Source organism: Simochromis diagramma, unplaced genomic scaffold, assembly GCF_900408965.1.
Source record: "Simochromis diagramma unplaced genomic scaffold, fSimDia1.1 OVJJ01000321.1, whole genome shotgun sequence".
Taxonomy (NCBI): domain Eukaryota; kingdom Metazoa; phylum Chordata; class Actinopteri; order Cichliformes; family Cichlidae; genus Simochromis; species Simochromis diagramma.
The window spans coordinates 5,127,855-5,150,445 of NW_024386772.1; the positions used below are offsets into that span (position 1 = coordinate 5,127,855).

The 22,591-nt window shown below is 39.8% G+C and overlaps 1 protein-coding gene across 4 annotated transcripts in view; it reads left to right on the top strand.

Moving 5' to 3' along the window:
* The first annotated feature begins 1,417 nt into the window (after positions 1–1,417).
* Positions 1,418–22,591, top strand: part of asic2 (acid-sensing (proton-gated) ion channel 2) — a 394,155-nt gene continuing 372,981 nt past the window's right edge. Inside the window, exons 1-2 of one of the 4 annotated variants that reach the window (XM_040044560.1) lie at positions 1,418–1,630; positions 4,839–5,458. In XM_040044560.1, coding sequence (XP_039900494.1) covers positions 4,883–5,458 — 576 coding nt within the window. In that variant the 5' untranslated portion in view covers positions 1,418–1,630; positions 4,839–4,882. The other 3 variants (XM_040044572.1, XM_040044558.1, XM_040044565.1) reach the window with 3 other exon arrangements.

A 22,591-nucleotide genomic window follows, 5' to 3' on the forward strand; every position in this document is an offset into this window, starting at 1 on the left:
ATTCATAGAGTACACGAACTGCCTAGTGACGCAAAAAATTAAAAAAAGATTTTTCTTTCTTTTCTGTCTGTGATTTGCTCTGATTTGGTATCCCAGCAGAAAAGAACATTTTCTCATGTCTGATGTAAAGTAGTGTTAACTCTGTGAGAAAATCTGGAAAAATCCCACTGTCTTTTTTTGAAATATAATTTTCCATCTTTCATGCCGCACGATATTTGAAATGTTGGGAAAATAGCCCACGAGTATCCTGTTCACTACTGTTATAGAGGTCCTCAAAGAAAGGCCATTAGATTGAAGACAAATAATAATAATAATAACAAAAGTTCAATCCAGTCAAACAGATACATGGAGCATAGGGAACCACTGATTTGATAATAAGAATCATATGTGTTTTATGGCGATAGACATTATGAAAATAGCAAAAAATCTTATGCATGTGTAGTGTAGTTGATAAATCAATGACAAGATAACAGCTGCACCAAGACTAATTTTTGCCCTTTCCATTTATTTATCACTCATATGCAGGTGCATCTTTTTCCTGGCACTTCTAAATGTGTGACTGATCACCGGCTGTCGGTGTTAATCCAAGTCAAGTAGCATATTATGCTTTTTCCCAATGACAGAAAAAATAATAATAAACAGACTCATTTCAGAATGTTGCACTAAGCTTTTTAGCATTAATGCCACGCAAATTTAAAAAAAAAAAGAGAAATATATGGCAATGCTAACAATCCTCCTGCCTTCACTAATCCTGTGCATGGAAAGTTGGCTGGATGGATAAAGGAAGATAAGATTGCTAACACATAAAGCCTTATTTTCAACCCTGGAGACTGTTTAATCCCTGTAAAACCATGCTCATTACCTCAGTGAAAAAAGGGGAGATTTGCGTAATTAAGTTGTTAAGAAACCAGCAAACCCTGCAGCTGTCTGAGACCACAGCAAATTTCATTTCGGAGAAAGATTGTGTGATCGACTGACAGTGTGTGTGGGTGTAGGCTTTGAGTGCGCTTCGGAGTGTGTGCTTGTCAGAAAGATAACACTAAAATAACCTAATCTTTCAACTTCTCTGGGATTAGGATTTGTGTGTTGTTGCTAATTGCTGAAATAAGTGTGAAAGGGCAAAGTGATGCATAGGTACAGGACAATATCAAACATGTTTTCTTAAATGGCAAATAAAAAGTAGAAAGAGTAAAAAAAAAAACATTGTGTTGTGACTTTCTTTGTAGATCAAATAACTGCTGGAGATACAAACCCACTTTGTGCCTTAGGCACAACTTAAATTTTTATATTAGATAGTGCAGGAGTCTGTTTTTTTTTTCCTTGGTTATACAATAAGCTACTGACTTATTATATCCCTGTGAAGTAGTAGCTAAACAAGCAACCATTCCCCCAAAATTTCTCTCTGGTTTGGTTAAACAAAGAAATAAAAGATATTACATTGTTTGTCCTTACAGGAGCTAGGTTGGTTTTGTTGGTATAATAGGTTATCTATACATGGTTTTTTTTTAAGTGGTCATCAACTTATTTTGTTGTGAAATCCGGGCAGAAGTAGTTAATTTCCGGTCGCCATCTTTGTTTTAAAGGTGAAAGTGTACAGTCGGTCCAGAAGACAACACAAGCTCTTGAGCTGGTCTGTATTCTTTAATATTGTGGTTAGAAAAATAAATATAATCTTAATATTAGAATATTCTCTATATCCTATAAACAAACAGAAGGAGCCCTGGCTAAAATGATGAACTTATTTAAAAGAGTACGAAGGGGGAGGAGTTAAAACCTCATCTGTTGCATGAGCTGAGATTAGCCGCGGGCTAGCCATTGCACCAAATTTTTAATAGGGTATTAATGTCTTGAGAAATGTTCAACTGAAATAAAAGTGTAATACATTTAATAAAAATGAACCATTTGTTAAATAGGTTGAACAGGATGTGCAGCAGCATATCAACCTGTTGATGTGCCTTAGAAAACAAGCATACAGGTAGGAAGTTAGGCTAATTATAATGGCAGGAGTTTAAAAATGCATGAATTATCATTAGTAACTTCACATGGTTAAAAATGTTTGGCACTTGATGTACCTTTGATTAAATATCAAACCGTATCTTTAGAAATAGTGAAGAGGTTTGTGCTCCAGGCACCGACACATAGTTTTATGAGTGGCTGTTTCATTTGGGCTGCTCATTACTTTTTAATCACTTGATTAGGGGTATGCTGTAATTGCCCGGTAATTTTAGAAAATGAGCTTCTCAGCTGACAGCATGTTGGGATTTCACCAAGAGGGATCCTAAAGTTTTAAAGTTTGTCACTGACTTCACCTAAATCACTCCTTAGTTCTCATTCTGTACTATTCTGGAATTGTCAAATCAAGTATCAGCTGTGTCTGCTTGTTGGTGTTTATTAGTGAGTCTAAGTTTGATGAGATGGAGGTTGTCTAGTATACATTTTTCTTTATTGTTGTGTGTGCATGTTTTAAGAAACTTGAAGTGCTTGGGGATGGCATACAGACACGAGGACCAGAATAAGGACTAAAAGAATAAGAGTATTAGTGTACTGTCAGATTCAGCAGGTGTAATGCATCCAGTATCAGTTGCTCTGTGTGTTATGTTGATGTCCCAGCTAATCTTTTCAATAACATGGTAAATGTAACATGTTTGTGCAAGATGGCCTACTGTGTAATTCAGCCTGCCAACCTGTCAGAATCCTGATAACCTCTGATTAACATGTTAGGTAAAATTGTAACAATATTTTCCATTTCTTTCTTCTTGTAGTTTTAACATATTTTTATTTGAATTTGATTTAGTGATGTAAAAGCTTCCCTGGTGCAAAAGACTGCTTTTGTATTTATTAAAGTCTAAGTTTCTAACCTAAGGAGTAATCAGTTTATTGTGGATTTAAGTTAAAGACAAATATTAGCTCATGTATTAGCGGTTCCAATTGAATAAAATGTGTCAAACTGATATATTTTCCTCTCCAGCTGTCCAATTTCTTATTCAGTTGGAGGTGAAATTCGTATATATTTTTAGGGATCATTCTGACAACCTGTTTCCAGTCAGTCCAAATACACACACAGGCGTTCTCGTTCCTCTTTTACCACCTTTAACACCCTCACACCCTCGTGTTATTCTCTCCTCACCACTTTGCTGCTCCTGTCTCCTTATGTTGCCTCACAAAACTCGCTGTTTTCTCGCTCTCGCTTCATTCTGAGAAAGATCAGACTCCTTATGAATTACAAGCTCGTGATTTAAATGTTGCATTCCACACGGCAAACACACTCTGTGTGCTTGTTATTCCCTTTATATCCGTGTCTCCCTCTTCCTCATGTGACGTTGCACGTCTAAATTACTTTCCTCTGTGTGCCATTGCTGTGCAGCCTGTGTGACCACGCTTGCTCGTTTGCTCTTTTTTTAGTTTTCCAATTTTATTTTTGTCCTTATCCCTCCCCTCAACCTACATCTCCCAGCCTTTACTCCTCCGTCTCTACTTCTGCTTCACTTCCCATGACATACGCCCCCCCCCCCCCATCCCTGGCCAAGCAGCCACCACTGTTTTCCCGTCTACTATCTTCCTCCCTGACAGCCTCCTGTTTTGCATCCATCCATCACTCAGTTTGAGGTTGGTGCCATATGAAAATATGAAGGGCTCAGATACAAATGCGAGCTAAGGTGGCAGTGTTTGTAGGAGGAGGAGGAAAGCTATTCAATAAGAGACTTTGCTTTTGAGAGAGCAAGGGAGGAGAGTGTTGTCTTCCCTCCTCTCTCCCTCCTCCTCCCTCACGCTCTCTCTCCACTCTCTCTCTCTGTACAAGCGTGTATTGGTGTGTGCGCCTTCCGTCTCTCCCGGCTCCGCTGTTGTTCGCCGCCACCACAGATGAGCTGGGAAGAGGAGGGAAAGCGGATGTATCTGGCCACAGGAAAGCAGGAGTTTGGATCGGCATACGAGACTAAGCAGCGGCTCTGATCATCTCTCTCTCTCTCTTATGCTTTTCTCTGTGTCCCTCTCTCTCTTTCACACGCACACAAACACACACGTGCGCTGTCAGACTCACGCTCGCGCCGGCTGGATGTCTTCTCGCTAGGCTGAACGAGAGAGGTGCTTAGGCTTGTCATTAGTTGAGGGCACGGAAACCATGAGAAGCCTTGTGTGCGTGTGCGCTTATATGTGTGTGGCAGCTCGCATGCACACTCATGCATAAGAGAGTTACCGCGTGAGTGAGAGAGTGTGTATGTGTGTGCTTTTGAATGGAGATGAGTCGGGACATTAAATACACAGAGGCAGCTTTCTCTGGCTTTCGGCTTAAGTGACTTTCACCTCTTGCTCCGGGTCTCACAGAGGACTTACTTCTGGTGTTTTTTGTCTGAAATCTAGCAGTCACAGAGGGCAGCTGAGGAAGAAAGAGAGCAGGGCAGTTTGGGATTTGTCTAGAGTGTGTGTTGAGTGGATGTTTGTATGTGTGTGTTGGGTGTAGTAGGAGCCACAGGCAGTCTGGCAGCCACACTAACTCTGAGCTCAAGGGAGTGATTGAGAATGGAGGTGGAGAGGAGAGGGATGCCCTGAGGGAGCATCTTTCTCCTCTGCTTCTTACTCTTCATAGTAGTTATGTGGGTTGTGGAGATCTTTGTCTTCCTGTATCTACTTCCTCTCCTTTTTCAGTTGTTTTATCTTTTTTATCTGTTGTATTTGCATGCTTGCTGTCAGAGCTTGCTGCAGATCTCTGTTCCAGTTTTCTAATTTTTTTTTCCATTTTTGTCTTTTAGCCTATTTCCCTGCATCGTATCAGTGCAGTCGATATGATTTTACACTATGAATCTAAGCCTTTTACTGAAGTTCCATCTCTGTTTGTGCAGGTGTGAGTTTACGGGTGCTCCCTGGCTGAGGAAGTGGAGAGCTGATGATGGATCTGAAGGAGAACTGTGGCAGTCAGGGGAGCCAGGAAAGCTCCAGCCTACATCCCACCTCCTGGCAGGCCTTCGTCCACACCAGCACGCTGCATGGACTTCGCTTTATCTTCCCTTATGGTCAGCCCAGTGCACGCCGCTTGCTTTGGGCTGTGGCTCTGCTGGCCTGCCTGGGATTGTTAGCCCTGGAAAGTACAGAGCGTTTGGCCTATTTCCTCTCCTACCCTCACGTGACCAGCGTGGATGCTGTGGTGTCAAGCAGCCTGGTTTTCCCTGCTGTGACCATCTGTAACCTCAATGTGTATCGCTTCAGCCGTCTCACACGCAACGACCTGTACCACGCCGGAGAGCTGCTAGCCCTGCTCGATGTGCACCTGGCTATCCCCCAGCCACACCTGGCGGAGCCTGATGTGCTTGCGTTCCTACAGGAAAAGGCAAACTTCACGGCCTACAGGCCCAAAGCGTTCAGCATGAAGGAGTTCATTGAGAGGGTTGGCCATGACCTGGAAGAGATGATGCTCTACTGCAGATACCAAGGTGAAGACTGCAGTCCCAGCGACTTCAAAACCGTGAGTATACTCTCTATGTGTTGTATTCTAAATGTCAGCTCTTTTGGGCTGAGCTGGGATCGGACCCTCTCTGCAGTCTCTTAGCCATCAGGTGGCCCTGTTTCTGTGGTGTTCAGGTTACGCGTAGAAGGTTTCCAGTGAAGAAAAAAACGTAAAATGACTTGGCGGCTGATGATTGTGCTTTCTCTCCAATGGTGCAAGACTGAGAGCATCCTCACTGTTTCTTTTTTGAGTTACTATGTTTGGCTGCACAGGTTGGAGTTTAAGCTTTGTTGAAAATCTATTCTTTTCTGTTGCTTTGTTGTTGTCCTCATCCTTCACACAATAGCATCACCTCGCTGGAAAATACAAAATATACTTCAGTGACAAGTCTAAAGTGTTTTAGTCACTGAAGCAGAGGAACAGATTTGTCTTGGGCCATAGCGAATAATAAATTCCCTCATATCCGATTGGCACTTTCTTTACTTCTGCACTCAAGTATTTTTGTTCTCTGAAATCCAGTAACACCAAGTACCAAATAAATCACACCACTAAAATCACTACGTTGGCTTATCTCAGAGTGGAAAGTCACAGCTAAAACATACCGTTATTTTAATCTTTTCAGGTGTAGGACCCCTTTGTCTGTTCTGTGTTTCTAGTGTGCTTGTATAACTTGAGGGCATTGATCAGAGCAAAGTGGAGGTGTGTTGGGGAAATGTGTGTGTCTGGTTGCACGAATAAAAAGGAAATTGGCTTTTTGGCCTCTGTGTTTGTGATATTTTACTTTTTGGCAGTCAGAGTGAGCAAGTTGTGCAGTAAATTTGGTTTTAACACATAAAGACAGCATTCGCAACGCCCATCTGTTGCATACTTGGATTTTGCAATTAGATCTATTACTGATTCTGTTAACAGTGCAGTGGATGCAGTCTGTGAATGTTACTAAAGAGAACAGTGCAGTGTTTTTCTTTCTTTCTGTAGACATAGAGGATATAAATGGCTCTTTCTTCTTTGAGAATTCTTCAACACAATTGTTAAAGACTTTATAGCTATGAAAATCATGGATTTCGTTGCTTGTCCCAAGACAGTGAGTTGTATCCCAGAGTTATTTCAAGGTTTAACTAAGTCTTGCATATGCAATATTTTTACAGACAAATTTAAATGCATCCTGTGCAGTATCGGAGATTTGCATGTTTTATTTATTCTGCTGCTTATCTGTTGGCTGACTCTTGAGTTATACAATTCATCATACTGAACACAGAATCTGCATTAGTTTTAATGGTGTGGCATTATCATTTCCTGGTAAGCTAAAGATTTTTCAACATCAATCTGCTCGTCATTGTTATGTGACTGCAGCAATGTAACTATGACAATAATGGAAGTTTAATGGGATTTTGATTGTGTTTTTGAACATGAATCCAGGTTTAAATCAACTTAATAATATCAGTCACTGATCACATTCTCTTGATTGGCTTCATTCACTCAAACAGGCGCTTTGAAACCATCTTGTAGTTGTGCTGCTGCTGGGGGAATTCCCATGATGCACTGAGTATTTCTTCTCCAGTCCCCTCTTTTTCACTCCTTATGCACAAGTTAGTGTTAGTGCTAAATAAATAAAATTGAATAAAACTATTCAGCTGTTAATGTTCAAATTTACAAGATTTGTGTTTTCATAAACATTTGTTGGTGCTGTCATCGACACAGTCTCTTTAATGGCCTAGTTTTCTTCAAAGGACACATTGGTCTGATGTACTGCTTCTACCTTAATAGTATTACAAACTTTAGTGTAGCCTCATGTTGGACTACTCCTCAACTACTACTTTTAATTGAGGAAGTTGGCTGTTTGGCTGAGTAAAGACACTGGTGTTGAGAGAAAGCATGAACTTTTTCACCTTTCAGGTTAAATGTAAAGACTGTGAACCGTATTAAAATAGAACTGCTATTTGGAAAATTACTAAAAATGATGCCAACTTGATGTTATGAACTTCAAAAATTCACCAATAGATTATAATCTTGCATAAAAGAGATGGAAAGTATTTTAAGTGGTTTGAAAAAATCCACAGTGCTGATTAAAGAAAGCTTTGCTGTGTGTGTGTGTGTGTGTGTGTGTGTGTGTGTGTGTGTGTGTGTGTGTGTGTGTGTAAAATCAAATCTATGAAGTAAATAAGCTTAAGCATGCAAAACTACTTTGAGTATACTCTGTGAATCTTTTTGAATTGTATCTACTGGTCCATCTTTTCATCGTAGAGCAGTAATAAAATGATGCATGGGGTCATTTAGGAAGTTGCCCAACAGCTTGAATTTCTATTTAAAGATGCTGCTGATATAGCTCTGCATTAATGAGATGTTTTGTTTTTTGTGCCTGCCCCAAACCTGATCAGTGATGCGTGTACAATGCATACAACAGCTTGTTGAAGCTGCTACTGGGATTTGATCTTCTTTGAAGAGCTCTTAATTTTGTGAAGTGGACTCACAGAACACATCAACAGCATTATCGAACCTCTGATGTGTGTAATCCGAGCTGTTAAAGCTCCTCGCTCTGTGACACTTATTTTAGGATTGATATCATCGTGCTTTATCCTGAGAGATGCTCGATGCAGACGTTAATTGGAAAAACAACAATGGTAGATCACACTTTGGGAGTAGTGATTTTCTGTTCATGCCTTCATATGGATACTTCCCTGGAAGCATATTGCACTAAGCTCCAGCAAAGCTGCTGGTGAGCAATTCTCTGCTTATATCTGCCAGGAGAACATTTGATTTTCATAATTTCATTGTGTTGAATCTTCAGGGAGTTAATTCAGAGCTGGCTTGGCTGTGTCTGTTCCTTTCCATGCAGCTCAGTGAGTCAGTGTAACTTCCCTTTAGTAACCGTCTTGCATATTGTGTGACGCGTCTTTGACCTAAAGCCGGGTTCAAAGATAATCGTGTTGACAGAGCGGCTACTAGAAGGCACTGTCATCCTCTTTGCCCTCTGCCTGTTGCTGCTTCTGAGCTCCTCCTGAATTCTCCCCACTGCTCTCTGTTGACTTGCACTGTCTCTCCCTCTCTCTGTCACTGCAGCGACACACCTTCATATCTCCGGTGCCTTCTGAGTAAAAAAGAAAAAACAGTAGGACCCCCAAAATAGAAAAACGCATGCATGAATGGACTCAAACACATGGATCCAGACAAATTCATACACAAACGCACCAAAATATACATATACATGAATGAGTATACACACACTGAGGGACAGCATTACCATGACACTCCAGGGACCCGAGTCAGCGCTTGAGTGACACTGTGATGAATGACCGTGGGGAGGATTGTGGGGACACGAGAGTCAGTGTGATGTGACTGATGGAACTGGAACACAGTGCTGCACAAAAGGGAAACAGCAACAGTGTGCACATTTCCACGTATATGCATGTATTATGTGTTGCCTTCGTTTTTTTTTTTTTTGTTTTTTTTTAGCATTTTTAAAATGCGCAGACTGCTCGTCCTGTTAATTTCTGTTTATACATGAGTGCCTGTGCAACCTACTTGATGTGATTCTTTCTAAATAAGCACTTTGGTGTGCTCGTTTTTCAAGGATGCCAGAAAAACAGGGCGCATTTCAAGCCAAATTCAGCATCCTCGCTTCCAAACAGCCAGTGAACAAAACAAAAGCCTGCCTTTTTTTCTCCCCCCCCCCCACTTGATTCTTTCAACGCAGCATCTGCAAGGATGCTGAGTGGTCGTAGTGCTTCTCCATCCTAAGTATCAAGTTGTGACTGTGAATCTGTGAGAAAGTTGTGGTGCTGAGTGTGGAAAAGAAATTCAGAGCCTACCTGTCTAATACAGGGAATAATTTTATGTTTTTTCAACTTCTATCACTTGCATTGTCCCAAAAAGATATGATTATATCACCCTTTCAAAAAATGGAAACTAACAGTAAGTTATTGATGTTCTGTACCGGAAAAATATTGCAGCGCATCAATGTATCAATGTCAATACCTATCAATGTCTCAGATAGTCTAGAAATAGTGACATAAGTAGTTTGTGCCTGAGGGATCTTTTTATTAATGAAAATGGATAATAGATGTGATTTTGTTTGTGCTGCTTTTAATTCCATTATTTTATGCAGTGTAACGACTTTAAGTGCTTGCTGACTCTAGCTTGTAAATAGCACTTGATATAATTTTTTAGCTTAGCATTGCAGTGTTGATTCGATACCTGTCTGTCAAGTATTTTAGAAATGTGGTTAATTTATTTCTAGACATCTAATATTTTTAATCAGAGCCAAGTACTATATATTGGGTTAGTGTTATTATACTTATTAATGCTATTATTTTAATGGTTGTCCCGCTTTGCCTGAAACAAAGACCACCTTTTCCAATTGTAACCCTAACCCTAATAGACACCCCCTCACTCCCTAAGGCTTGTCATTCTGGAAGAATCCTGTTAATATCATACCTACACTTTATAATGAAACTTTAACCTTCGGGGAAATGGAGCAGATGCCAAATGTCTTTAATTTAATGAGCATGACTATCATTTAGAGACTCTTCTATTAACCAAATTGATCATGCAGTGAAAATTGTAAGAAACTGTGTGCCTAATAACTTTAACTCAGTCTTTTCCTGGCATAAATTGTACCCCATTGCCCATCCTTAAAATTTTGCTGGTGTAGGCGTAAGCCTATCATGTGTTATGTGTTTAATCAATTTCCCTGTGCCTGTGTTTGTTTTGCTGGGTGTGATTACAGCCATGATTAAATGCTGATTGATCACACTGACAAGACACATCAGTGTCTGCCAGAGTGAATCAGCTCATTGGGCCTCTCCTGCATTCCCTGCGTGCTTCAGTAATATATATAAATACCCCTGTAGTAGGACTATCCTGGGATGACCCTATCACACTCTCAGGCTTAATGTGAAACCTGATAGCAGCCAGACCCAGAGGTCTGTATCAAACAGATACTAATTAGCTACTCATCCATTCCTCTGACCGGAACCTTGTTGGAGCAGCATTGTCAATGTAATGGTGCTGGCTGTTTACAACAACAGCAGTTAGTCATTACATGCAACCTGTGGCCTTAGCACTTCACAGGCTAATTATTGCATGGCTAGATTTGCCTCGCTTTCACCAGTAGAGCAGGAGTAGCTTACTGTCAGTCACCAATGTGTTGGGGGATTATGTGCTTTCTAATCTGTCCTCCCCCTTCTCCTCCTCCTCTGGCCACTCCATCTCACTAACAGCATTTTATCACTTTTGCATTCATTTCTCAACATTTGAAAGCCCAGTGCGTCACATTAGGTTTTAGTGGATGTACTGTATTAATCACTAATGTGGTATTACCGTGGCATTTTACATTCCCTGCAGGCATGATATCTCAGTCTCTTTAAAGGGCATGGAAAGCACTACAGCCACCCACAAGCCTGCCTTTCTAAAACACCCTGGAGAGGCAGGCAACCTGTGCTGTTTAACCAACTTGGAAGAAAAGTTGGAGTGTAGCCACAGACAGACAGCTTAGTGTGTGGATAGTGCTTATGTAGTAGATAGTGCAGCTGTCTGCAGTGGTGTATTATAGTAGGTTGAAGATGGAGTGTGTGTAAAAGGAGTAATTTTCCCCGAAGGGGTTTTCTACTAAAAATAATTGCCTTGGTAATTAATGTAATGATTAATTTATTTGTGTCAAAACAAAGTTTTTCTTTTTTCCCCCGACTAAAATAATGCACAAGATGTTGGGTGTGACCGTGAAAGTGAAGTGCTTCGTTTCTACAGCTTTAATCACGAGGAGCATACTCGTGTGTCCTTTTTTGTCACATAGAATTATTAAGAAGGATGGCGTTTCAGCTTTGTTCTGAGCTAAGTCTACCAAGAAGTATAAAGGAAGTCTTCTTGGGTAAATTGTTAATTTAACAGAGTGAATACATCAGTGAACATTGTGGCCTTTATCACATTAAGACATAGAGTACACTGCCCCAAAGCAGCTTGTTTTTTATATAGCAATGATAAAGGATACTAGATTTAATGAACAATTGTTTATCTTTTTGTATGTGATTTTGGCTTAGTGTGATGAGAGGCATGTTACAACCTAAATTACAACCTATAACTGTGTTATCAGGCTACCTTAACCCTATTACACATAAAAAAAAACACTTTAACTTATGATATGGGCATCAGAAGCATTGCTTTCCATAGTAGTCACAGGGAGCCGTGCTGGAACTTTGCTTCAAAGAAATTAAAGTGGAGTTTAAATCAGAAATCATCGAACTGAAAAAACCTAGTGGCCTAAATTTGAAACGTATTTTTTTAATGGTTTATTATTCCTTGTTTTTGCTTGGTTTCTGAAAATCACTGAAACCCACTGAAAGTCTTCTTTTCAAATAAGCTGCTGTCATTGATGACAGGCTACTTAATTCTGTTAGTGTGACTCTATTGACACAAGGTATCAGTAGCAGCATTATAGTGCAATGGTGGTAGTCTATCTAGTGAGTTAGGTGGAGTGATGCTCAGTTGACACATTTGTTTACTTCTGGGAAGCACATCACTAGCTGCTAGCATTTTCTCCAAGGATAACTGTCATAGGCTGGTTTTGCTTGACAGTACTTTTCTTTGCCTAGAGTGAAACAAGTTTGTGATTTCCACGTTTATTGGCAAGTGTAGTCTTCCATATTTTGCAAGGTGTTTTCATGGAGCCTGTTGAAGTAGCTCTGTTTTTAAGTACTAAACTGCCTCCGCATGCCTGAGATTGCCTCATTCACCACTCATGTGTGGTGTTGGTATATCATAGATATTGCGATGTGACACATAATTTATACCAGTGGACAGTATATGGCCTGATGTGCCTTGCTAATGGGAAGTGGAGTGTTTATGGAAATGTGTTCATTAAGCTCTTTGTCCTTAGCATGAAGAAAATACTGCCCATACTGTTTGCCCCAAAGCTGAATTCAGTTATAGGATGTTGACATAATATAGCCTTTCGGATAATAGGTTTTGCCTACATTTAATAATTATTTTCATTTGTCAGTAAGCTGGAAATTTTATATTTTTTCTTAAATAACTGATCTACTGTTTGGTCCATAAAAAACAGAAGCCATGGTCATACCTTATCCTATCTTACTTTATCAACATTAAGATGAAAAAACAGAATAGAAGTAGAAAACATTTGACATTTTGCTAAAAAAAAGAAAAGAAAAACAAATGGCCATGGAAAGCTGATTATATTTCAGTCAATCAAATAATTGATTCATAAGATAAAAAATAGCAGCTCTAATTGGTCTAAGCTTCCTTCACTAAAACTGTAGGCAGTCCCATTCAGAAAAACTGCCTCCATCCTGTCGACTAGCTCAGGACATCACTAATGGCCAGACTACATTTTATTCTTGTGAATAAGTTAACCACCCAGCGTTTCCCTGCATGAAACAGAAAATGAGAGGTTTATGGCAGAGGCATGGAGCTGTGGCAGGGCGGTCCATGAAGTCATGGTTGTAGATGTTGGCTGGCGCTCACACTAGCAAAGAAAGAAGAGAAAGCTGAAAGAGGGGAGAGTGTAATGTCCCATTACCTAAGCAACCTATCTGGAGACCTACTTCATCTTGGCCACGGGAGGAGGACGGGATGATGTGTGTGATTTAATGTACTGCAGGCTATGTTTATATTTTCATGTGCATGGGTTGTGTTGTCATATGCAATCAGTCCTCATGTGTGTTTGTATTTGTGTGTGTAAGAGCTTCTTGATGAATTAGCCATCAGTTGCTTCCAGCAGATATTGACTGTTTGTGAAATCAAAGGTCAAGTGGCTAGTTAACTTGAATTCCTTTAGTCTGTTTGGCAGCCACAGAGTGAAAATTATGTTTTCTGAATCAGTACTTAACCTCCCAGAAATACCGTCTTGCATGCTTTATTGATCAGCTTGAGAATTCGTATTATTGTCTACAAGTATTGCAGATAGTATAGCCAGCTGGGAGCAGCACCCTGGGACATAAAGGCATAAAGCTGTGTGAAAGCCTGAGATTGCAATCATATTTATATGCTTCCTGAAGTTTCAGTGCAATTTTAGTTTTCAGATGTGTTGAAATCCATGAATTTCAGTGGCCACAACAAATGACTCTAAAATAAGCCTACGTGACTGTTTCAGAAACCAAAGGTTAGAAAATGTTGACTTTTCTGTCTCAGCCTGCTGTGCAGTCACCTTAAATTCTCAGTTTTACACATTTATTTTTTTAAAATCACTGATGTTTGCATCAGTGAAAGAATAAAATAAACATTGGTCACAAAACATGGTCATATTCATGCGAATGAATTAAATCATTTTCTGTGGTGACCTGTGTTCTTGAGTAAGACTGTTTTCACTTGTGTACCTAACCTAACATTAACGCATCACACGTCACGACTCCTGAAGTGTGATGTGTTAATTAGTCTAGCTAATATAATATTACTGGCTATGAGTTGTTTGCTGATTTTATTTGTTTTGTCCGTCTTTGAAAACTATGTGATCACTAAGGTATTGGGAAATCCCCCATGCTCTTATTTTGAAAGTTCAGTCACACCTGAACCGTTAGCACCAGCACTTCTATGGCCATCATAGCACTCCTATGTTGTGAGACTCATCCTCCAGTTTGATAAACTAACGCCACCATCTTAGGCTGCAGTGTGTTGCTACCCCCCGATATTTTCTTAATATCTGTGAGCTAGGGGGTCACTAAAACCAGCACTTGAAGCTGGGTGAGAACTGGTTCAGGTGTGGCGACGCTGTGAGCTTAGGCTGCAGAAAAGAACCAAGAGTATTATCGTAGTCTAAAGTTCAAGATGGTAGAGTTCAGGTCTGTTCAAGTGAAAAGAAACTTACTAGCTGTACAGAGACAGCTGACATTAATCCATTATTTATTATCAAAAACTGTTTAAGAAAATCTAGGTGAAATCCTCCTGGAGCTACAGCTTTTAGTCATCAATTTCTATTATTATTTTGTATGTATAATGTATTTTTTGTTTGTTTTCCTCTTAGATGTTGAGATAGTCCGTAGACCAGTTCTGACTCCTGAGCTGTATTTTGCCAATAGGTGGACATATATGTGAAAATCCCTTGATAAAACAGCTTTGCATCCCTAAAGCTGTTTTGGAAAGCAATCATTTAATATATTACTTTGAAGTTTAATCTGTACTTAAGTATGATCAGGTTGTTACATCATCTACAGAGTTAGAAGCTCCTGAATATATTTTTGTTGGTTTCTCAGTTGGCACCTGAAATTTCAGTGCTTTTCAGGGGTAGATCAAAGTAAAAAATGTTCATGTTTCAGTGTTTAACTGGTAATGTTTTTTTTTTTTACACTTCACATACCGTGTGCAAAACGTATTGCCAAGCCTTCAAGGGTAATGCACAGAACTGAAATTGAATGCTACAGTCAGGGTATCTGCTGCTACTGGAAAACCTACTTTGGTTTCAGTACTCTGATAAAGGAATGCATTGACTGCAATCAAATATTCATGAATTAGTGCTATTAGATCGAATTGGCCATTGGACATTGAACTGCTATAGCTCACTCTGTTAACATTTTTGGTCCTTAGTTATTTCTTTTGAGGTTGGATGTGATTCATTGTTCAGTTGGTACGTCACTTCAGAGTTCAGAAAGTTTGTTGGTGCAGCAAAGAAAACAAATGTATAAATGCAAATTTTTGTCACATGTTGTCAAAAGATTAAGTTTCTAACTGTCAAATTTTTACTTAAGGTACTTAAATGGTGCATACCAATAATACACAGGACTGACTGGCTGTCTCTACATCAGTTCGCAAGGTGGCATTTTGAGTGGTGTGCCTAAAGTGATCTCACTGCGGTAAAGAATTAACTTTACAAAGAGATGATTTACAATCTTGTCAAAATTATGCTGATCGTTCTATTGTTAGAAAAAGCTATAAAGTATTTGAATTTTAAATAGGAGCTACACCGAGGGATTAAAACACTAAACTGAACATGGGACATGTAATTGATCCATCATCCATCACCAGTTCTCCGCATGGTCTGTACTGTTTAATTTCCTGCTATGGGGATTTGAGCACGCTTGACAGTCAGCTTTTTTGTTGTGTAAATTTTTGATAAAGATGACTACATCAACAATGCCTCTGCAGGCGAGCAGAGCACAGACTGCTGGGTACTTTTTATCAACACAGTAGCCAAACATGTGATTTCATGATATCTGAAGTAATTACCTTTCATATGTTAGCCTTCTTTGCCTTTCTGTAATCTTTCACAGTGTCTAAGCTGAGCATTAGATTTCCAGAACTGACCAGTTGATGGTAAAAAAAATCACAGGTTCTCCTTAAACAGGGTGGCTGACTCTTTCAGAGTCCTTTTTGTCCACCTGTCTCTTTTAATCTCCGTAAGCTACACTGGAGCTCTTTTGATCTCGATGGTCATACGCATGTGAGAGCTGGATGTTCAGGGCCCTGTTTCTGCCAGGATACAGAGACTTTGATGGAAAGCAACCATTGGTTAAACTGATACATTTGATTTGTTGAGTCATGATGGCCATTATCATCTTTCTAAGGACTATGTAACAACTACTTGCATATACATCTGCAGTTAATTGTGGTTTAAATATACAAGGTTAGAAAGCATTCTTAATGTATTTTTTTTTTTCAGTCAATTCATAACAACTGCATGTTGTGCAGAAAATATATCAATTACTTGCTTGTGCTTTACAGTACAAAGTTTAGAGAGGGAGACGAGGCCTAAGTAAATAAGAGGAATGGTACGAAGTAGGGCTGGGCTATATCATACCGTTCACGGTAATACCGGTGTAATTTTGGGCAACGATAGGAAAATGAAATATCGCGATAGAATATGGGTAAAACGCGCATCCGCAGTGCCTATGTTTACATACGCACATGGCGGCGACGCAGAATGAGAAGAGCGAAAGCGGATCGTTGAATGAAACGGATGAACTAGAATTGGTTTGTAAAAATGCTGCAACTTCAGTGGTGTGGAACTGGTTTAGCTTTCGTCCGTCAGATACACAACAAAGCACTATTTTTGGTAGAGCATGCTAGCGGGCCGTCGTTATTACCGTGTTGTTTGGAAAATACGGCACACTTAAAATCAATCCTTTGATTTTTCTGAAAATCGACAGAGCCCCTTATAATCCCGTGTGCCTTATGTATGAATTCTGGTTGTGTTTACTGACCTCGAAACAATTTTATGTCGTACACGGCGCTCGAAAATCTGTCAAGTGTTTTAGTACGACTTTGCTAAGCTACGAACCCGCACCGCTTGATTGATTGTCGGAGCATTACGGCTGTCGTAGGCAGGCGCCTCGCGGAGTGATACGTACTGTGCTTCAACATAATATTACCGTATTGTGTGTGTATAACCTCTTTTTAAGTTTTGTGCATATTATACATCGTTATGCTGAGGATATGTCGGCCAATTTCCACTGGAAATGACTTTTGGTTAAACTGTTAGCAAGGAATTTGCACTGTTAAATTTTTATATAACTTTAATGCAAAAAACAGCTTCTTGTTTAAGTGAAAATACATTGATGGGGTTTTTTGCACTAATAAAGTTGTGGAGTTGTAAAGCATTTTGTCTGGTGTCAATTATATAGTCAGTTATATCGTTATCGCAAAATTTCAAATGTATATCGTGATAAATATTTTTGGTCATATTGCCCTGCTCTAGTACGAAGAGTTAAATGTCTTAATAACCCCTTCAACATCTCCATCTGTCAGGATCTGCCTTGTCTTCAGGTATGGGTGCTATTCTCCTAGAAAGGATCTTACATTGGTGTCAGGACAATGTGTGATATTTCTATCAAAATGACACAGGACAGTGTGCAGACAGCATGACTGGAAATCACAGACGATGGCCCCACAAGGCCAAGGTTGGATTGATTCTCTGTCTGCTTCTGAGTTTGTCTGACTGTAGTCTTTTTTTTTTTTTTCACTATATCTTGGAGTATATCTTTAAGTGAAATATAATTGCAAACATTTAACATTTGTTATCTAATCTCTGGTCAGTTTACTTCATTATGTTCAATCCTCTGTTTGGATTGCTAGTAAATGTTAGCAATAGATCCAAGTTTTTCCAATAAAGCATCTGACATACGTTGATTATATAAATGCACTAACAGTATTTTAACATAAAATGCGATGAACCTAGTCTTACAAAAAGTAATGACATAAAAAAAGAAGAATTGGGTGAGACCAAAGAGCAGAGCTAAAAGTATGTTAATGCTGAGCCTACTGCACATTCGTAAAGCAACCCTTTGCATTATTCACAGTTAAGTAATCTCACACTTTTATCCTGTAATACTATTTAGCTGTTTATCTACCTCGTGCACTTCCACTTTAGTTAAACCTCGCCTCTGTCAGTGCGCCCCAGGGTGGCTGTGGCTACAATGTAGCTTGCCATCACCAGTGTGTGAATGTGTGTGTGAATGGGTGGATGACTGGATATGTAAAGCGCTTTGGGGTCCTTAGGACCAAGTAAAGCGCTATATAAATACAGGCCATTTACCATTTACCAAACCCCAGTTGCGCAGGCTTAGAGACTCGTCTGTGACCCCTTAGCAACCACTGGTCGCTAGGGAATAGTGTGTATTTCCTGACACCAATCACCTGCCAAATAAAAATTTGAATTCCAGCCACTTTGGTGTAGTTGGAGGTCGCAGCGACTTTTGGTTGCCAGGTGGTTATTGGCTAGTATCTGTGTGAGTGAGGTTTCAGTTAACTTAAATTTTACAAACTGGCTTTTCTTTGTGTAAAAGGATCATGAAATCACAGAATTCAAAGACCAATATTAAGTAAATATAATCATGATGCTAATTTAAAATACATTTCTCCAAGCTGTGTTTAATTCTGGTGTGTGACAGCTGTCAAAAAATAGTTTTTGGAGAATTCTCTCTTCCGTTGACTGTGCCTTACTTGCTGTGTTTTGAACTTGTGTGACCCTAAAACTTGATTTCTGCTGTTTTTAAAAATTAAAGTTTTGTTCTGCTGAGACTGAACTCAGTCTCACTTTCAGCTGCCATCACTGCCTCTCTCCTCTATTTGGCAGGAGAGAGGCAGCGCTGTGTACAAAATAAAATAAAACCTGCATTAACAACCATTTATTTGCTTGTTAGCATGGTTAAAGTTTGTTTGTGCATGTTGAAAAAGATGAAAGAATACACTATTTTATTCTGTTCTCTGTCTACTCAGTGCTCCTCAGATCTTGAAGTACACTGTTAGAAAGAACAGACCCGATTCATAAACCATAAGTGATTGTTGCCACTGCATGAGAGTGACATGGATTGGATGTCTTGGGCAACCTCTTTGCTGATGCTACATTGTTGATTTTTGTTTCACTGAAATTCATATTGGATCTGATTTCAGTGTCAGTGATAAAAGCTGGTATGCTGCAAATGAAATGTTGGAGGACAGCAAGTGTTTAGGTTTCATGTTGCAGCTGCAAAGATTGTGAATGTCAGCTATATATTGGGGTGTTTTTATATTTGTTTTGTCATGTTTGATTTTTTTTAAAGCAGAGGTTAGCTGGTTTGCGGACCATGCCTGTGTTAGTGTAGATAAGTGCATTTAGTGATGTCTGCTCCTGTGTTAAATGAGAGAACCTGAAATGTTCTCACTGATCTTACTGATGTATCAGTTTTTACTTTCTCTGGTGCAATTAGCTTAAAACGACCTTCGAAATGACAAATGGAAGCAAATTAGAGTGGGAATTGTCCAAGATGACTACTTAATAATCAAACAGAGGTACTTTGGACGTAAAAGCCTGCCTCTAATACCAACTTGCTGGCATCTGTGGTTAAGGTTAAAAAAAAAAAAAAAAAAAGAAGACCCATGGCTACTGTTTGAGGAAATGCGGTAAATAGCACACCAGTATAAAGACACAAGTGATGGCACAACCAGCACATAACATGTCCCCATTTTCTCACTTGGAGGGAAAATGGTATGGGCAGTGATGACACTGAATTTGAAGTGCCTGTCTGGGTATTTACTGAACACCATGGTGAAAACCACAAAAGCCTTCGATAAGAGACATCTCAGATGTCTGATATGCTGTCTTGCATAAATCTGAACTTGTGACATTCCACATAATGGAGCATTGTGCTTTTATTGTATTCTGCAGCACTCATAGCATCCTTTGGGAGCTCATTTGAATGAATATTTTACCAGGCATAATCCTTTCTTCCAACTCTGTATCTTAACTAGACGTTCTTTTCCTATGATGAAAGTAAACTTAAAAAAATACACTCCAGTTTTTATTTTGTGTAAATTACGCATATATTAGCATCATTATCGTACAGGATTGCAAACAAATGCACTGAGTTATTTATCGCAGTCTGCTGTTCTCACCTTGTACTTTTTACCTTCTTACCTGTTCAGTCATTCTCAGTCTAATTATATCTAGCTGCATTTGTGTCAGTGCTGCCTTATTTACTTTCTCTCGTCTGCATTCACACTCAGTTCTGCTTTGGCAGTTACCGCCTCGCTTTCCCTTCCCATTCATTATTCAATGAGTGGTTGCTTGGATGTCCACGGATCTGGATCCAAACTTCATCCTGAGATACCTCATGCGGCACCTCATGCGGCGACTTGTAACATTAGTAGCTGTCTCTATCATGTCATGCTGCAACAACACTTCACATACTGCTGGCAGTGATACCTGCTGGTGTTCCTGACAGGATGAGTGCATCTTTGTGAAGTGAATGTGCCAGGTCATTGTCGGCATCAGCTGATACGGGAAGGTCGGTGGTTGTGGCGTTTGGACTTGTTATGAATATGTACTGACAGCAGGCGAGCAGCAGAGGCAGTGTTTGATCTGGGATCTACTTGGACATTTACTCAGTGTGAGGACGACTGGCAGGCAGGCAGGTGGGAAAGGAGGAGTAAAGCAGGGTGAGCTCAGCTCGGACATGTGTGTTAATGTTACAGCAGGCTAGGAGAAGACTGCTGACACCAAAAGAGGTGCCGTCTCATGCCTGGCTGACTGCATGAAAAGGGCAGGATGAGAGGGTAGAGAGTTGGGCAAAGTTTGTTTGTGTTTGTTTGACAAACAGGAAAAGAAAAAAGAAGAGACATGATGTTACAACAGGGCCCCTACAGCCATTTATTTTCATTATCAATTAAAGAATTTATTTACTTGCTCTTCTTAGTATTCAACATAAAAGAAAACAATAGTTAACCAGAGTCTAAGATGAATCTGTCCTATATTTAAGAAGCCAGAGGGTGAAAACAGATTGGTTAGCCACACATTTCAATAGATGTTTAATGGTTAGCTCATGAATTAACTAACCTCTTTGCAATCTCAGAAGAAATTGAAAAAGAATGAAGATCTTTTAGGTAATATGGTCTGATGTTTTAACAGCCAAGGCCCCGGTAGGATCAGTAGTAACACTGCTTCAACAGTCCGCTGGCACGAGTGGTGGTGCAGATGGGAAACATGGGTATGTTTTGCAAATGCATTGGAATAAAAATTATATTGGTAATAAGAAATGAAAAACACTCAGCCCAACAGTGTCTTTTGAACAAAGATGGGCTAAAACAACAGCCATGCAATAAAATCTTCCCTTTATGAAGGTTATAAAACTCTGTTTTTCTTGGGACTGCAGTAGAATGATGGTCATTGTTGCTTTGAACTCCGCTCTACTGTTTTGTGTCACATTATACTCTCAGTTTTCACTTTTTTTGTTTTTTTTACCCCTTCTCTACCAGCGAAGGGAGACTAAATAATGAAATACTGATGCTCTGGTAAGGTAGCAATTGGCTGTTATTTTCTTCTGCAGCCAACACTCTTTGTCCCACCTGCAATTTTCTACCAAATTAGTACTATTACCAGCAGACACTGACGCATGGAACAGTAAACAGGCAAGACTTTTCCACACATCTGTGTACACATGGTCTGTCAAAGGAGGACCTGGATGGCTGAGAACCTTCACAGACACATGGTCTGTAGGTTATCACATCTGTGAATCATCTAGTGAACTATACCTCTGCTGTTAATGGTAACATGTCAAAAATAACACATCTTTTGAAATGTGTTATTTGGCTGAATAAGGAGGATTTAACATTGAGATGAGAATGTAAAAGAGCTCATGTTAAATAGCGCTGGCACTGGGAGTCTTTGTTCTGCTTGTCACTAAAGGTAGTTTTTTGTTATTTAGATTCTATGCATGGTGGTGTATAATGCACAATGAATTTTAGGCATCTCAGGGGACTCCTCAGTGGTGTCGTGTCAAGAATATGAAGGAACATTCCTGTATACACTCACTGTATACACCTTACTGATACTTGTTCTCTCTGTATTTAAAACTGTCGTAATTTTTCACGGTATAGATTTAAGAAGTTGCTGGAAACATTCCTTTTGGTCCATGTTGATATGATAGCATGACACAGTGGCTGGTTGCACGTCCAGTTGCATCATTTAGGCAAAACTCCAGCTCCACCAATTCCCAAAAGTGCTCTGTTGGATAGAGATCTGGTGTCTGTGGAGGCCATTTAACACAGTGAACTATCATTGGATGGACATGTTCAGCCCCAATACTCACTACTCCACCACCAACAGCTTGAACTGTTTACACAAGGCAGGATAGATGTATGCATTCATGAAGCTGGCATCCAAATGGAGAGTCTCAGTTTCTAGTTTGTAGCTGCCAGGAGTGACACTTATTGTAGTCTGCTGCTGTATCCCATATGTTTCAGTGTTCAACATTGTTGTGCATTTAGATATTCTCTTCTGCATTGGTTGTCATGAGCGGTTGTTTGAGTTACCTTTCTATCAGCTTGAGGCTTGAGCAGTCTGGCAATTCTCCACTGTCCTCTGAAATCAAGAAGGCATTTTCTCCGCTGCTCACTGAATATTTTCCCTTTTTCACACCATTCTCTGCAAACCCTAGAGATGGCTGTGTGAGAAAAACCCAGTAGATCAGCAGTTTCTGAAATACTTTGGTTGTTTATGCAAAATGAGTTAGTCTATGTTTGAACTCACTCAAATCGCCTTTTTTCCTCATTTTTTGCTCATTTGAACTTCAGCACCATGTATTCATGCCTAAATTCATTGTTTGAATTAATAAGCAGTTGAACAGGTGTACCTAATGTCTCTGTAGGTTCTCAGTCATCCAGGTCATGGTAGCCTAAGGCAGGGGCAGGGATAGCTCAGTAGGTAAAGTGGTTGATGATCGGAAGGTCGGGGGTTCG